General features: G+C 41.5%; 1 protein-coding gene across 2 annotated transcripts; it reads right to left on the reverse strand.

The window, feature by feature from the left end:
- Positions 1-393: 393 nt before the first annotated feature.
- Positions 394-17,448, reverse strand: LOC119918224. Of its 2 annotated transcripts, XM_038738854.1 has the most exons (19): positions 17,382-17,448; positions 17,189-17,244; positions 17,039-17,099; positions 16,170-16,324; positions 16,015-16,079; positions 15,831-15,924; positions 13,111-13,374; positions 12,460-12,750; positions 12,098-12,349; positions 9,415-9,729; positions 8,973-9,094; positions 6,656-6,875; positions 6,405-6,560; positions 4,839-5,029; positions 4,516-4,667; positions 4,141-4,395; positions 2,084-2,237; positions 891-1,023; positions 394-536 (listed from the first exon to the last, which is right to left on the reverse strand). In XM_038738854.1, the coding sequence occupies exons 1-19, from the start codon at positions 17,411-17,413 to the stop codon at positions 412-414; spliced, it is 3,093 nt and encodes a 1,030-aa protein (XP_038594782.1). In that variant the 5' UTR covers positions 17,414-17,448; the 3' UTR covers positions 394-411. The 2 variants fall into 2 exon arrangements, with proteins under 2 accessions (XP_038594782.1, XP_038594783.1); XM_038738855.1 differs by lacking the exon at positions 891-1,023 and having other exon boundaries at positions 404-536.
- Positions 17,449-18,027: the final 579 nt, after the last annotated feature.

Consider the following 18,027-nt stretch of genomic DNA (forward strand, 5'->3'; position numbering starts at 1 on the left):
CGTTCTAGGATAGTTTTTCTAGTTGGAGGTCGGAAATTTCCCAGTTCTGAGTTGCCTGGAACATAGCATGCTGCCGCGATGATGAAAACATTTTTTCAGTTTGTCCTTAAATCAAGATTTAACACGCAAATGAAACACGTTTAAATGCCAATGCAGGGGCGTAGCTAGCATTTTAAATACTGAGGTTGTCGCGAGTCTGAGTCCCCCCAGGCATTTGAAGTATCCTAAATAAACTGTTCATTTTGTGTAGTTCACAGGCTAACGACCTGCTTTAAAAAAAACATTTCAGCACAAAAGGATAACAGTAATAATACCCTTTTCTTTATATTCCCCTTTACTGTTTCATGGGTAGTTTCAGTGAACGGTACTCATGATGAACATAACACGCTCACAGATGGTGTAACAAACACTTTATTGCAGCCGTAGTCGTTTGTAGTAAGCCATGATTGCTTTGGTTGCACTGACTGAGAGCATGGTTACTCCCAAAAAGCCTATTGATCCAGCCACAATGGAGATTATAGTCATGTGCTCTGCCCCTGCAAAGAGATGGACACAAGTAATTACATCACTCTGTATTCAGAGTGCACATACACCTCACACTGAACTGCACATTAGACTCAAGACAATGAAAACCACAAAGTTTCAAACATGCTGCATCAAGACACGTTATCCTTAACTTGAAATGACAAAAAAAAAAAAAAAAAAAGACATTTGAAGCATAGAGATTGTAACAATAAAAACTAAAAATACATGTAAAACTGCAATAAAGTAGTCTCTTTAAAGCCTATTTTGAAGCTGACCCCTGAAAACATCATGTGCACTGATCACGTAAAAGTAGGTCTATGAATTCTGGACTGAACATCTGTTCAGCTTCCTTGACATAAACTCACAGTAAGGCGATTGGGCTCCCGAATTCACTCTTGTGTTGACCACCAGAGGTCCAGCAGACACAACCGCAGCTTGCTTCCCCTTCCTGTCCATCTGGCTTACAGACCTCTTGGTGCGCTGCGGGCTTGTGCAATTCTATCACAAAATTTGGGTCAGTTGGAGATTTTCACTCCTCTACATTTGTCAGCTTTACTTACAGATTAAAATTTTTCATCATGAGACAAGAAACATCATGAGCTTTTAAAATATGATTTACTTTTATATTTAACAGTAGCCTGTAGAAATCAGTGAAATTGCAACCAATTACCTCAACAAACTAAATGGTAAAATGTTACTTACATTAATAATAATAATCCAATAGTAAAATATATAGTAGTATAACACTAACACAGGTGTGGTATGAGTACTTTTGATACTGTAATTATACTTTTACTTGTAATTTTCAATGCAATTACATGGAGTATTTTTACATTGCTGTAATGCAACTTCTACTTCAGTAAAAGATCTGAATACTACGGACGCCTGTGTTAAATATCACGCTCTTCAAGTAATGTGCCTAGGTTTTTGTATTTGTGTGCACCCAATAAGGCTTGCCATTACTGATCCATCGATCTCCCCGTGAAGAAAGTTAGTGTGTCTTCACAGGAGGCATGATGTGAGCAGTACGTTAGCAGTGCCAGCAGCTTCAGTCCTCTGTCTGCGTCTACACAGGATGCGTGTTCAGGCACAGTATTGTGTGTAGGTCACTTGCGTTTAAGGTAGTGCTCAGAGCACAACACACATAAAACAGAGGAAAATAGACTTGGCACTGAGTATACAATTTGGGTTTCATTTACATAAACATGCAATGCAAGTGAAACTCGAGCTGTTACACAGCATGTGGCTGAAAAACACGGCTGAAACGCCTCCAGTGTAGACATGCAGCTTTGGAACACAGTATGGCAAGGGACATTTCTTCCCCGAGTTTGTCCTGAAGACAAACCTTGGTGCTGTTGTACAGGGGTGCTTATTGTTGCCTGCAAGGAGGCCCTGCCTTAAAGCCTGAAGTCAGTGAACAAAAGTCCCACATTTGCAGTTACAGCCACAAATTGCATAAAAGACTGCAACCTGATTGGCTGCAGCCATTAACTCTGCAAGGTATGCACTGATACATATCTGTGGCTGTATCAACCTTGAGAAAAAAAAAATTATTTACCTTTGTACACTCTTCACCATGTCCACATATGTTGGCCAGGCAGTGAATGTAGAGGGGCAACCCTTTGGGCATGGTGAACATCTGAATGGAAAATCTGCTTCTCTGTGCCAGGCCATTAACAGAGAGCCAGTGGAAAGTGTAGTCAACAGGGCAGCTGGGGAGAAGAGAGGATAACATTCTTTTAAATCAGTTAAATATATTGCATATTATCAGTGGCTGGTACACTTGATAAAAATTAACATTGTGCCCTGATTTTTTGTATCTTTTTCAGGACATCCCTACTTTCATCCCCTTGAGGGTATTCTCACAACTTGATGCAAGGTACAAGGTTGAAGTCCCTTCATGCTACACACACAGAACTGAACATATCATTAAATGTATAATATTAAAATAACAGTTACATACATTTATACACATATACCCCAGAAAATTCTGCAGTGCATTATTTGAAATTATATCTGGGGAGAGCGTAAACCGCAGCAACAAGATATGGTTTCATCTTCAATTCTGACATTTAGGTGTCCATCTTGACTGTGAGCACAAATCATCATTGATGTAAAACACAGAATCCACCTCCGCTCATCTTGCCGGAGTCTTGCGTTGCCAGCTCGGAACACAGCCCGCCTTCAGAGTGCTTGATCTGGGATGCTGACTTGGATTTCCGTTGCTTGGTGAACATGAGTCCCATTTTTTCCAGACTGACCTTTAGGAGCAGCCTTAAGTCAAAGCTGGGCTAACATGGCACCTGTCCCGGCTTGCTTTCCTCTCCTCTGAGTGATCACTGCACTTGCCACTGTACATGGTCCAGTTGATTGAGCTGTGTGGATCGTGGTCCGCTGCTCTTTAATCCAAAAACCCTGTCTTTCTTTTTTCAGTGACCGTATTTCTGTCAGAGGTAGCACGTGTTTCAAAATAAAGCCGGAAAAAAACAGATGAAAACCAAAAGTGAAGTGAAAACCAGCAGTGTAGTTTGCCATAGCAACTAACTCTTTCTAGTTTCATGGAATGGTACGTAAACCACATACCTACTCCACTACTATTGGGCCAGTAATACTCAGCAGGTAACTGATTGGGTTCAGAATCAGTCTAACCCTAAAGCTAATATCTGGTTGGAAGAGTAAAACTTAGTTTGTAACTCGTGGATTACAGTGCATCACTGATGCTCAGGAGATGGGTACCAATGATCTTCTGAACAGTTTTAATCACCCGCTGCAGAGCCCTCTGGTCCTGGGCTGTGCACATCCCATGCCAGTTAGTGTTTTCAGTCAGGATGCTTTCTACTGCTCCATGGCAGGTTCTCTGTGATGCTGATTCCCAGGAACCTGACACTGTTCACGTGCTCCACCTCAGCACCACTGATGTACCATCTCCTTTTTCCTGAAATCAACGATCAGCTCCTTGATTTTGCTGACGTTGAACAGTAGGTTGTTCTGAGCACCACTCGGCAAGATAATTATATTATTATTTCCTCCCGACATGAAGTCTCATCATTGTTTGAAATTCGTCCGATGATGGTGGTGCCATCCGCAAACTTCACAACAGAGTTCTCTCCATGTCGGGGGATGCAGTCGTGGCTGTACAGGAGGGGGCTGATCACACAGCCCTGGGGGGCTCTCTGGTGAGTCCGCCAATCTGAACTGACTGGGGTCTGTTTGTGAGGAAGTCCAGTGTCCAGTTGCAGAGTGTTGAGTTTGCTGATCAGTTTCATGGGGAGATTGTGTTGAATGCTGAGCTGAAATCCACAACAGCTTTCTGATGTAGCTGTTGTTTTTCTCAAGATGTGTGAGGGCTGAGAGGAGGGCAGTGGAGATGGCATCCTCTGTGGATCTGTTGGTTCTGAAAGCAAGCTGACCACATCCCCTCTTGCTCTCTTATCCAGCTTGCGAGTTGATCACCCAGTAATTCTTCCAATTATAAAAAAACTGAAAAAACTTAGTCTGTAGGGTCCATCCTTGATGGCACCCCTCCTCTTAACTCCAACTAAATGTGATACATAAAAATAGTGTTCATAAATTTAATCACATGCGTCAGTCTATCGGAGTCACATTTTCACCTACCCATCCTGCAGAAATACACCTTGGACCGGATCCTGTGGATCATTGCTCTCAGTGGCCCAGCATGACTCCACCTGCAGGAGTAAGTCTGAAGCAAAAGAGTTGTTGGTGTGCAGGGCCACCTGGAAGAACAGGGTGTCCTCAGGCTCCAGGTCTCCGGTACGCCTGTAGCTGCTGTAAGTGTCATCAGTGTATAGGGTCATGGTCAGGCCCAGCTGCGGGGATGAGCTGAACTGCACCAAGGAGATAGAGGAGAGCCTACAACAAGAGATATGTTCCTCCATTTATTTACAATTCTTTCTTTTTGAGTTTGACACCATACCAAAGAACAACGGACAGAGAAGCAAAGAGATAAAATATAAAGATGGTTCGTCTTACCACTCCATATCCACACTGAGTTGAGTGTTGCGAACATAATGTCGTGGGTAGACACACTTCCAGACAACTTTCAGATCCTGCCGGCTAATGGTTTGCTCTCTGGTCAAAGTCACAGTCAGAGTGTTTTGGAACTCAAGGTGAGTTTTGTTCGCCTGGACATACAAAGGGCACTTCTTTATTACAGTTTAAGCACCTAAACTAGTTCTGATCATGTTGTGCAATGTAAACATTTTATTAGAGTTAAAATGTGAGGGTTATTGTATTCCATAAGTCACTAGTAAGGGAAAAATGAAATGTCTTTTTTATAACATCTATCAACTCACCCGCCTCTCAGTTCCACATTCAGAGGCTTTTTGTGAGATGCGGAAGTAGTAGAAAATCTCATTTTCATCCACAGTGCACCGCCCATCGTTCAGCTTCACATCTACCTTTCCCCCGAGGTACGAAGTCAGGTAGGGTTTTGCTATTCCACCAGTCACCAGTTTATCCAGACACTGGCTGATAAGGCCTCTTTCTGTTTCAAAACAACAGTCACGATCAAAGCAGTGAGAAGCCAGAATAATACTCGGACTCTGACACTTTTTTTAAAAAAGGAACAGCCATCTTAACCGTTTACTAAAGCCATAGTGCCGGGGTCAGCAGGTTTTTCAAATCATTATATGACAGGCCAGAACATAGTCAATTTATCATTTATAATTTATCATTTATTGTGTGCCTGTTTAGCTCAGTCAGTATTGCACAGTACTCCCGTTTGAAGGGTTGTGCGTTTAATCCCCACTTAGTACTGCCAGTACTATTTTCTCCCTTTTCAACAAAGCATGTGCAGGAGTGTGTGCCTCCCACTGATTGGTCCACATCAAAACTACAGATGCTTATTTTCATTTCCCCAGTATCTCCAGGCAGAGGAAATTCCTTTGTTTATCATTCAGAGACTCTTATGAATTTCCTTTAGAACTTTCTCTCAATTAAACCCGACAAAGTACTGCTGCAAAGACGTTCATGCTTTTATTTTGTAGGCAACAAGAGGAAGTGATTATATGGAGTAACTTTTGCCAGTGCATTTTCTTAATTTGTGTCTGTCATGACAGCTCTGTTTTAGCACCAGCCACTATAATGTTGTTGGGTTTTTTTGTCGCTATCAAAGTAATCTTGCCACGGGCGAGATATTATTGCTAGCGTGCGAGCTACGGCCGCCTTTTGCCAACCACTGCTGTAGTGGAAGCACATTATAAGAAAAACTGAAAAGTCCCCAAAATTTCTCTAAATATAAAGTCACAAACACTTAAGTAGAATTTAGCATCCTAATAGTCATTTCAACTTCTCTTATGTTTCTTGGTGGCAAATGGTGATAGCAGTCAAATATTGTGAATGATGGGCACCAGAGCTGGAGCCCAACGACGGAACCAGCTCAGGAACCTCCCGATAATCACAGCCAGACCAGGACCGAACACAGCCTCCCAGACCGACGGAGGCCAGTTTGACAACATGGATTTAAGTGCCATGGGTGATTTACAAGACTCTGACCTGGGGACGATGAAGACACGGAGGGTTCAGGCGGGGACAGGGGAGCGTCAAGAGGGAGGGGAGCAAGACAGACGTCAAGGCATCAGAGAGGCAGCGAGAGCATGTAGAGCCAGAACAGTTCCACATCTAATCCAGAGAATTAAGGGTTTATTTCAACCAAACCAGAGTTGGTGATTGCTGGAACAGTAGAAAGACTAACTACGATGGTTTCTGAGAGTTTTATTTTGTTCTTGTTTTCTTCATTAAGATAACAAGGCTTTAAGAGCTAGAAACTTCAGTATTATAATGCTTCGTATGAGACAGAGTGTTAAAAACAGACTTTTCAACATTGAATATGATGAGACATGCAACTTGTAAAAGTTTACCACTGCAGACCGGATGTGAAGCCACAGGAGGCACGATGACAGAGCTCACATCATAGTAACCATGTTGGCACACACAGGTGTAGGAGCCCAGAGTGTTGATGCACAGAGAATTACGGGGACACAAAGTTTGCTTGGAGAAAGCACACAGATCTGGACCTGATAAACGGTCAAAGCAAATAAAATCCATCTCAGAAAACAGAAGATTATTATTCTGTGACATGTAGGTGAGCTGGTCTTTCAACATCACCTACCGTCCCAGTGAATGACCCCGTCTGCAACTGTAACGTTTGTAGCCTTCAGGGAGCGAATGTAATCCAGCTGATCTTCAGCGGGCAGGGGCACATCTTCGTCAGTGTTGGATGCATCAAAAGACAGAAACAGAATCTCCGTTTTGTCTTTATGATCTGCAGGTTCAAAGGTGGCCACTTCAATGCGGACTGGCTGATCAAAGTCTTTCAACAGCTTCTGAAGCTGAAGGACACACACACACACACACACACACACACACACACACACACGTTTAAAGAATGATAAACTTATTTGGAATTAATTATGCTTGGCTGTAATGTATTACTCAGTACTTCAAAACATAAAAACGTATCTGATTCAAGAAGAAAAACATTTTGTTCAGAAAGTAAATGTGTTAATGAATAAACGGAAGTGTAAAATATGTTTTGGAATAAAAAAAGGGAGCCATCCACAAGTGAACCTCACATCCTGCCACCTCATGTTTTGTTCATTTAAATCTCTCCTGTACACTAACACCACCAATCGCCACATCCTCCCCCTAAAGCTTCCCATCTGGCCCACAGAATTGCCACTGATGAAAGTATTGTAATATCTATACATTTACAGTATTACGAACTGCTGTATTAAGTTACTGCCAATGCTAACTGAACATTTCCTGCTACTGCAGTGTCATATTAAAAGCATTTAACTGGCAAAACACGAGTTGACTGTTAATATGAAGTACAGGAAATGCTGTGTGTTTGTCAGTAAGTTCATCATAAAAACAAAAAAACAACTGTAATTTTCAACCTGCTATGACAGCAGACCAGTAATATCACACTCAGGAGCAGATACAGTGAGTTGTCGTCCGAAAAGCTGCAGGCGACAGGCTGCACATCTCCAACTTCTCAGTTACCAACTCATTTTATCTATTTGCAGGCTCATGTCCTGACTGCTCACATTTAGGGCTGTCCCCGACTAAGGATTTACATAGTCAAAATCATAGTCATAGTCAGAATCGTAAAGTCCTGCCTATAGTCCACTGATAGTCGAATCATGCGTTTATTTGCGCGGCGATTGTACACAGTAGCTCTGCTTTAATCTTGAGAAGCTGCAGAGCTGCAGTCTCTATTCATTCAACTTACACTGTAAATTTCCAGCTAAACTGAGGCTTTTTAAGACCTCTCCCCCCACTGACGACCCAGGGTTAGGTTAAAATTTTGGATTTATTCACGTACTTTAAAAACATTTACATATTTATAAAAACAAAACATGTTTATTTACAGCATTAAATGTTCAAATGTATACTGTAATAGGCTGTATAACTTGGGAGAAAACTGGTAGTTCTATGTAAAATCAGACGTTGAGCACCCCCATATCACCAAAATGGCATGATCCTTGTTTCGCTCCGAAGCGTCGACTGTGAGATTGACAGTTGAATGAAGCTCCGCCCATTAAAGCATCGAATCTTCGACTATTTGAAGACTCGATGCTATTCTGGGTCAGCCCTATTCACATTATTATGGAAAAAGACCAATTACTGCCAGCCTGACAATAGTTGATTTGCTGCCCCTGACTTCTGTGACGTGCAGTAGGCTATTAATTCACATCTGCTGTTACCACCAGTAACTACACATGCACAAAAATGTCTCAAATGCATAATAGCGTTAGCGAAACAGGTAGAATAATATTTCCTGCCAATGTTATATTTACAATTACAGACTTTAACCATCAGCATGAACTTCCTCCTTGGCAGAAGTCTGAGAGCATATTCTAGTTAAGTATGTATAGTTATTATTTGTATGTTTTTTTGGAGTTTGTTCACACAATTAGGATAATAAAAACTGCATTTTTGGTGCAAATATTAAACAAGAATATGCTAATTAAGTCTAAATAATTTCTTTAAATTGAAAGGCCGGCTGACACAGTGTAGAAATTCTGGCCCTTGAACATGACCCCTGGTCTACAGCCATGGTAGCAGCTCTGTGAGGCTTTACTTGAGCAAATGCTACCGTCAGCATGCTAACATGCAGATGTTAAGCATGTATAATATTTCTCATGCTGACAATCTTAGTTTAGCTTGTTAGCTTTCTGCTAATAAGCGCTAAACACAAAGTACAGCTGAGCTGAGGCTGACGGGAATTTCGCAGGGCCACGCAGCTAGCTTGAAAAACCATTAAAATTTCATTGAGATGTGTCATTTTTTTTATTGGCTCCAAGGAGAGTTTTTCCACGCAGAAACACAAAGGGGTGTACTTTAACTCAGCACTGTATAAAATTAGGATGAAAACTGGATCTGCAGCCCGTGATCACATATGTAAATAATGAAGATTCTTCTACCTTATCTTTAAAAATCTCCCTCATTTCAGCTCTTGGTTCTGATACATCATCCTGTAGATCATCGGGTAGTGACCAGGGCACGACCATTGTGAGTACCATGGTGGAAAAATCTAAATCCAGCCCTACAGAAGTCACAAAATGGAGACACAGCATGAAAGATTATTAAAGAAATCCAGTATATCGTTATCAGATTTAGGCCTACGCTGGAGAAAAATAACAAAAAATAATGTGTTTTGGTTTAGTTTTTTTACACATTATTGTTTTTCTTTTTATTCCAGCTTTCTTGAATTAATACTTTCAACAGATTGCTGTTTAATACAGTCACAAAATGTTCAGTGGATTGTCTTTATGTCTAGTCAACAAAACAGACATTCAAACTAAAAACCACCACACAACTACAGATCCCTTGTCCTTATTGGACTAATGGAACATTCAGACTGACCTCTGTTCAGATCAGATCCAGCAGCCCTCAAGAGGAGCCCTAAGGATGAATAAGCTCCCTCAAAAACCACACGAGAATGTTCCGATTCCCACTGTCCGTCACATTCCTCCCACACACTGAGGACATAGGTCTTCCCTTCCTCCAACCCCGGTAGACCCAGCTTTGGGTCAGTCACACGGCTGCCCTGGATGCTGGTGCCATTCTCCAGAGACAGTTCATATAAAAAGGCCACAGCTGGTTGGTTCATGGTGCTGGGTTTCCACAGGGCGGTGGAGTCGTTAGAGCGATACCTCAGCTCAGACACACCATGTGTTCCTGGATACATCAATACAGACAGATCAGGCCACAGACACAGTACTGTGCAAAAGACTTAGGCGGGTGTAGGAAAAATGCTGTAAACTAAGAATGCTTTCAAAAATAGGCATGTTAAGAGATTATATTTATCAATTAACAAAATACAAAGGGAAATCTAATCAATATTTGGTGTCACCACCGTTCCCCTTCAAAACAGCATCATTTTTGTCTAGGTACACTTGCATATAGTTTTTAAAGGAACTTTCATGTAGATTGGCCCAAACATCACATCAGTGAATGAATGTGACATGTAGTGTTAAGTGCTTTGAGTGGTCAGAAGACTAGGAAGGCACTTCCCAACACTGCCTTTTCATAGTGGGTCTACCACTCTGTCCACAGGAACTACCACTCTATCCGCAGCTTGATGTATTTGGGTGTCCTATACCCATATATGCATGCATCAATAAATTTTAGAAGAATAAATAATCTCCTTTGTGGTGCATGCAGATACTTCGGTACATAATATATTAACAGAGAAACAGTATGCGACCAGAACCATAACGCAAACACGTAACGTAAGGGTCCCCCCCTGCAGCTAATGGTGGGCCTGAGTGGGCCCCTTTCCTACAGCAGAGAGGGAATTTAACACCTTCCATAGTGTGGATATTTAAATGTCACAAAATAAATATAATAACACTATTTTGAACACTGGACACAGGTTAGTAATATAAAATATATAATATAATTAAATTATACCCATTATAATCTCAGTAACGCGAGTTACAACGCGTTTTAACATGAAATTATGTTGTGTTTTGGTTTTTAATAATACTCTAACACCTACAAACATTTCAAACATTTTGGTACTGGAATAATAAAAATCTATTGCTTTTTTAGTCCATTACAAAACTTAACAGGAACATAGAGGACTGAAAAAGTGATATGAACACACAGAGTAGTGTATCTTTTTAGTTAAACAGATGTTGACAAAGTTTGACTTTAGGGACCTAATTGGAAGTTGGAAAAAGGTAATAAATTGCAGTATATCTCAATTTAATTTAAAATCGCAACATAAATATCGTAATAATATTGTATCGCGGGGCCTCTGGTGATTCCCACCCCTAGCGACAGTAGTATTGTAATATAACTAATTAATAAATAACATAACTCTTGAATGACAGTAACTAGTAATCTATAATGTATTACATTTTGGAAGTAACTTGCCCAACACTGCTCATTGTGGCAGAGGACATGATTTCATTATCAAAGTTCTTGTAAAAAGCCCACCAGTTGTGTAACAGTACACCTGTTACACAACTGTACTGTGAAGCTAGAACGAACCTTTTACAACAAAACTATGGCTAAATTATTTACATTTTAAATAAATTTCTCAAACAGAGAAACAAACATTACATCAACTGTGAATGCAAAACTATTAGCAATACTACAGAATCCGTTTTCCTACATGTGAGTATACATGCACACACTTTGGTGTATCGATGAGCAAAAATGAAAGTGATCTGGTGACCAGTAAGATTATTGGGTTGAACCAGCTGCAGCTCTCCGACCTCTACTATAGGCAGGTCCGAATGAAGGCCCAGGCCATATTGGACTGTCCTCTTTTGTTTGCACAGAAACCTCGGCACCTTTATGATGAATGAGTTAAGATACCTGGTGGCAACAAAATTTCCTCTGGTGAGATAGTAAAGGTTGTTTTGTTTTTTTTACTTTTGATCCCATACTAACCCCTTTAAGTCCAGGTTGTGAGTGTTTTATTTCTAATACTCAGGATGGCCAGCTCCTGCGCCATGGTTCTCAGATAAGTTTTAATTAGTTTTGAGAAGAGTGTTTGCAATAGTCACAGGTAGAGTAAGAGACAGTTTAATAGCTGTGGCTGCATCAGGCACGCTATGGTATAAGGAGTGGCAATTTATGAATCCAGACGGGGTCGGGGCCTGTCTAGATATCACACATGATTTCTTCTTTCTTGAGGGAAATTATTAAGTTGTGCAATTTCCTTTTAAATTTCAACAGTACGCTAACCACCTCAGAACAAAACCCGTAAACTTACAATCCACTGTCTGTCCTCAGTATTGATCTTTTATTGAATCAAAGTCCAAAGTAACTTGAGTCTAGTCTAAAAGACCCCATATAGCTAACTTGTAAAACTTGTTTTCTTCCTCCTACTACCAGACACAAAAACATATGGCCAAGTTCCCCTTCGTAAGGACTGATGGGAATGGGGACAAGAAGATATTTTACTGCAGGTTCAGCTATCTCATCACTTTGCCTGGCTTTCTGTTAACAGAGTAATACTGCATAATGAGTAGCGTGTATGGAACCATATTAATTCTACCAGTGTGTGTTCTCTCATTAGTTTCTGCCTTACCTGTGTGCGCTGTGACCGTCTTGGCACTCATGAGCACACCGTCTCCACACAGCGCCTCCACCTTGGCCTGGTACTGTTGGCATGGCAGCAGCCCCCTCACAGTGTAGTTGGTCATGAGCGTGGTGCCCTGCAGCGCCCCCTCATGATAGACTCTGAAAACAGAGATGGATGAGGTGTTCCTCACCTCCCAGCTCAGGGTGTAGCTGTCTGGGCCAAACGACGTCTGATGCAAGGCCTCGATGCTGGAGTAAGCTGAGGAGCACCGAAGGGACTGTGTTAAGCACTACAGTTTTTACCTAAAGCAACTCTTCCCAATTACAAAAAAGTAATTTAGTCAGTTCATCAAGCCTTGCAGGACTTACCTGAGTTTCCATCGTTCAGGACCATCTTGCTATAGCGGGACTCCATCCCTGCCGGGCAAACCGTCTGCAGGCCAAACTTAACCTTGCTGCAGGGCTGCAGATCAGACAAGATGAACATTAAGCTGTCCTTCTGCCACAGGAGTACCTCTTCTGTGACGTGGTCTGTACCATTGAGGTAGAAGGCGGTGAGGAGGAAGAGGGACATCTTGTGGTTCTCAGGGAAGTCCCAAGACAGCAATAAGCTGCTGGTGGTCCGTGATGTCATCTCAAAGTTCTTGGGAATGTCTGGGTCTGGTGGGAAAGGCACAAAGAGTTGGCAATGTGTTTTGGGTATCATCAACTTTTAAGTGTGGTTAACTGAGCAGTGGCTCATTTACACATCCAGCAAATGTGAAGCAACATTAGCATCATAGACTATATGATTAGCATTCATGTGTACTTGAAATTATAAAAGATATTCAGCGCCCTGGCTTCCAGGTAGTTAATTTTACTAAGATATAAAAATCTACTTGTAGAGACATGATACTTGCTTAATACTTGTTTTTCTTCTTCTAATTATCTTTATACCAACAAGCATTTCAAACTATTTTTTTTTTTTTGCTGTCAATCATTTGTGGATGTCTGCGACTCCATCCAACCGCCAGTCCATACCGGTAATAGTAGAGAAGCAGGTGAAGGAGTGACTGCCTGCAGTCTCCATACAAGCCACGTATGAACCGCAGGAGTCCAGACCTGTGAAGCAGTAGTGGTTGTCGGACGTAGTGTCCATGCTGAGAGTGTTATAGGAGCCTAGTTCAGTGTGGTACAGGGTCGCAGTGTAGCTGTGGCTGACACCTGGGCGGTTGTCCACCCAGGAGACCAGCAACATGGAGGGAGCCCAGGACTCGAGCTTGACAGGGAGACGCATTGTGTAGCCTAGGATGAGAAAATTATGAGTTTAAGTCATACAAATGTGGTCATGAAAACAGAAGAAGTCATTTGAAGCATCATTAATAATAAACAATCCACTTGCATAAATGTGCTCAGCAAATTTCATTGCTGTCTAGATGATATAAGATATTGGCCTGGAGGTATCAGTTGACCAAAGGTCACCACAAAACATTAGGATCCATCTTCTGTGGGCCACAAAAACCCTCAGAAAATACATCAGTCTGGTGAACAGTTACAGAACAGTATATGTGTTCCGGACCAACGTTTTAGACAAATAAACAGACCAACATCATCACTGAACCCATGAGGTGACAAAACGTACATTTACAGCTCTATATTTTTATTCTGAGATTCCACTAGAGTAGCTTTGCATGAGTCACAGTTCAAATCCAATCCTGTTCACATACTTATTTATCCTATACTGGTCCTCAGTTCACTCTCAGTCTGAAACAAGCCAATTTATCGCATCCTTTTGCTGGTGTGCTGCATAGGACAGCTTTAACTTATCTTAGAAAATGGTGATACAAGGCACTGAATTTGATGCTTTTATGGTTTATCAGACCAAATATGCCGGATTGGAGTGTTTCAGGTGGCCACTGAAGGTACCAGATATGTTTGAATACTGTACAAAACACACAACTTTTATCTTTTTCACTGATTTTGGTGAAACTACATCATATTTTGAGTTGCTGGATGGACAGCTCTGACGTCAGCTCAGCACGAAAGCAGAAAAAAGCATTGGAAACCAGTCTGAAGCCTGAGCATGAGGAGGCAGCAAGGAAGTCCGCCACAGCCAAATACCTACAGAGAAAGGCAGCTGAATGGGAAGAACAAGATCCGAGCCATCAACACATACGCCCTGCCAGTCAGATACCCCGCTGGTATAATAAACTGGCCAAAGGAGGAGATAAAGGCCACTGACATCAAGACGAGAAAGCTCCTCACAATGCATGGAGGGTTTCACCCCAAATCCAGCACCCTGAGACTGTACACCAAGCGTAGCGAAGGAGGCCGAGGGCTAGTGAGTGTCAAGACCACTGTCCAGGATGAAATGACGAAGATCCAGGAGTACATCAGGAAGATGGCCCCCAAAGATGAAGGACTTAGTGAATACCTCAGGCAGCAGAAACGTGAAGATGAGGACAAGGAAGATGAATAACCTTCATGGAGAGACAAGTCGCTGCACGGCATGTACCACAGACAAATAGTAGAAAGAAAAAAGACTGGACTGAAGGAAAGCACAGAAGCACTAATCGTGGCGGCACAAGATCAGGCACTCGGTACAAGATCAATAGAGGCTGGGGTCTACCACACCAGGCAGGACCCCAGGTGCAGACAGTGCAAGGATGCCCCTGAGACAGTACAGCACATAACAGCAGGGTGTAAGATGCAGGCAGGAAGTGCGTATGTGGAACAACATAACCAGGTAGCTGTCATAGTGTGCAGGAACATCTGCCGTCAGTATGGGCTGGAAGTCCCAAGGTCAAAATGGAAGACACCTCCTAAGGTAGTTGAGAATGACGGAGCTAAGACCCTGTGGGACTTCAAGATCCAGACTGACAAACTGGTGACGGTTAACCAACCAGACATCGTGTTGGTCGACAAACAGCAGAAGAAGGCTGCAGTGATAGATGTGGCAATCCCAAGCGACAGCAACATCAAGAAGAAGGAACACGAGAAGCTTGAGAAATACCAAGGGCTGGAAGAGGAGCTAGAAAAGATGTGGAAAGTAAGAGCAACAGTGGTGCCAGTGGTAATCAGAGCACTGGGGACTGTGACTCCCAAACTGGGAGAGTTGCTACAGCAAATTCCAGGTAAAACATCAGAGGTCTCTGTCCAGAAGAATGCAGTCCTAGGAACCCCCAAACTATCTGAAAATAAATGAAATCATAATAGGGCCACTTTAATGACCTTTAAAGGAAAAGTTTGACATTTGGGAATAATTGTTATCCACTTTATTGCAAAGAGATACCACTCTCATGTCTATCAGTTCAATATAAAACTAGAGCCAGCAACCGCCAGGTTAGCTTAGCATAAAGGCTAGAAACAGGAGGAAACAGCTGACAAAAGTGTAAGATCAACATGGATTTTACACATTGGTTGGTCAGATTTTGACTTAAGACACGAGTGTAAGAAAGCAAAAAGCATATTTTGAATAAACTTCAACTCTAAATCCGGTTTTACACTGTAGGCCTTTCTGCACAGCAAGAACCTGTGAGTTTTATGCTCACGCTGTATGGATAAACAGCTCGGGCACAACTTGCGTGCTAATACTGAACGTAAGCACGAAGCGCCCACTCGACAGCAGCCATGAAGGAAATCTGCTAAGCAGACCAAAAAACATCAATGCTAAACCCAAACTAAAAAATTAAAAAACTGAGGGCAGGTCAACATGTAATTTCACATTTAAGATTACAATAAGTACACACAGATAATCTCACCAATTCCAAGGAAGAAGTTTTCATCTTGGTGGAAAAATAGTGTGCCGTTTTCACATGCAAACACCTCAGTGGGACTCATCAACTCCAGGAAGCCCTGCAGAAAAGTGAAATGGACTGTGTATACAAATATAACATGACCATCAGATCAGTATAAAACTGTAGTTCCATGTTATATCAGAAGTACCTTGGTGGCAGTTGTTGGTTGCTTTAGGGGTTTCTGCCTGCCGCTGATTTTAGTTAACTTTGTACCTTAGAGTGAGATAAACACATTTCATTTCACATCCAATAACAGTAGTTCTTATCAAGTAAAAATATCAAAAAAGTTAAAAAGATTCTTACATGGGTTGATTTTTAAAGTCCATTCCTGAACAGAGCCTCCATACTGAAGCGTTAGCTTGTTTTCTACAGCTGGGTACACCGTCAGGGAGGTAACTTTACCCAGCTTCCTGATGGATTTCAGCGCTGTATCATTGAGCCATATGTTTCCATTTTGCCTTAAAGGATGGAAGAAAAAGCTTTGCTACACTCCATTTTTAGCATGTGTGTGCACGCTTCCACCTTTGTGGCAACAATATGGGGAAGACCCTTTCCAGTTTTCACATGACAATGCCCCAGTGTACAAATGAAGATCCATACAGAAATGGTTTTGGTGGGGAACAACTCAATCCAACACTAGTGCCAACTTATCTAATGCTCTTGTGTCTGAATGGGAGCAAATTCATGCAGCCAGGTTCCACCAGCTGGTAAAAAGAGGAGTGGAGGTTGTTACAGCTGCAGATTAGTGTTTCTCATTTTGGAATTACATGTTGCAGTGTAGTCTAATGTTCAGGTATGCACATACATTTGGCCACCACAGAACTCCAAACAAATAAAATAAAAAAAAATTATTTCATAGAGGGTGAGGGAATCTACTTTGTGCTCCAAAAAGTCTTGATCTGATCCTGCATTTGAGAGCATTTTCAATTATAGCTGTTATAGGTATGCCGAAATCACCACAAATATATAATGAGTCCTAAAATCTATGTAGGCTTAAGTTATGTTCTACCATGGGTCCAGATTTGCCCAGAAACACTAATTTGTGGTTTTGTGAATGGAGTTTGGCGACAGGTTCTTTTTACATGGCAGATAAACACTTGATCAGGCATCATTAAGCACTGTGTGAAACACTGTAAACTACACCCTTAAAAACGCTTGTTTCTTATGTTTACCTTTCCAGAGCGTCGTCCTTGCTCATCCAGCATATTGAGAAGGAAATACCACTGGATCGTCCTGGAAGGAAAACAGTATCCAAATGTAACAAACTCCTGTTTATTTTAACGCAGTAATAGGCCTGATGTCTGATGCAGTGTGCTACTCACCCAACGATATATGAGACACCAGTATGAAGAAGCTTAACGAAAACTCTAAGGAGTTCCTGAAAATGTAAATAGCCTAATAAATACTAAGTAATACATTTTATCTGATAGCACCTTTCATGACACTCAAGGTCGCTGATTAATTCGTTGAATTCGGAAGAGATAGGGGACATAAAACCGGCACTTATTCTCTTACATTTTCGTGGCAATTCCTGCGAAGGAGAGCATGTTGTGTTTGGCCTGGCTGGAAATGACAGACTGCTAATGAGTGGCAGGTGTGCGCTGCCTTCCTGTGCTTTCATGTGGTGTCTTTGGGAAAATCTACGTGAACGCCCCCTGAGGTTGGAACAACTCAGAAAATTTGAGAAAATGTTGGTAGAGTTGCTGAGTTGTTGACATCCTATATGTAGAAACATGGCTCTCAACATGGTTGATGGTTAGAAACCTTTGATTAATGGTGCGAAATCATGTAGGCTGTGGTGTCATTTACACTGGGGACGCTGGGGACATGTCCCCAACCGCTTTTTGAAAGAATTTGCCAAAAGTTTTTTGAAAATTAGCTTGCAACAAGAAATGTTAAATAACAAATAAAAATTCTTTGAGAAAGGTATACTTGCACAATAGGAAAACATGAAATGCAAAGTAAATATAGAAGAAACAGATCTGCCTTGTCCAAAAAAAAACAGGCTGGTGATTATTGTATTATATTCGATAATCGATTTTTATATTCTGAATTATCACGACCACATGAATTTTTTTCCCTTTATAAATAAAGACATTTACACCATAAATTGGTGCAGAAAATGTCTGCAGAATGCAGAAAATTAATAGTTTAACACTCA

This window comes from Micropterus salmoides, unplaced genomic scaffold, assembly GCF_014851395.1.
Source record: "Micropterus salmoides isolate LMB-PRFRI ecotype aquatic unplaced genomic scaffold, ASM1485139v1 Ms_hic_scaffold_23, whole genome shotgun sequence".
Lineage (NCBI taxonomy): Eukaryota > Metazoa > Chordata > Actinopteri > Centrarchiformes > Centrarchidae > Micropterus > Micropterus salmoides.

Bases quoted from the DNA above. Each gene is read 5' to 3' on its own strand.
- LOC119918224 (XM_038738854.1), bottom strand. From the start codon at position 17,413: ATGCTCTCCTTCGCAGGAATTGCCACGAAAAT. The intron at 12,751-13,110 runs GTATGGACTGGC...CTTTCCCACCAG, and splicing joins CTGCTTCTCTACTATTACCG to ACCCAGACATTCCCAAGAAC. The intron at 4,396-4,515 runs GTAAGACGAACC...CTCTTGTTGTAG, and splicing joins CTCAGTGTGGATATGGAGTG to GCTCTCCTCTATCTCCTTGG.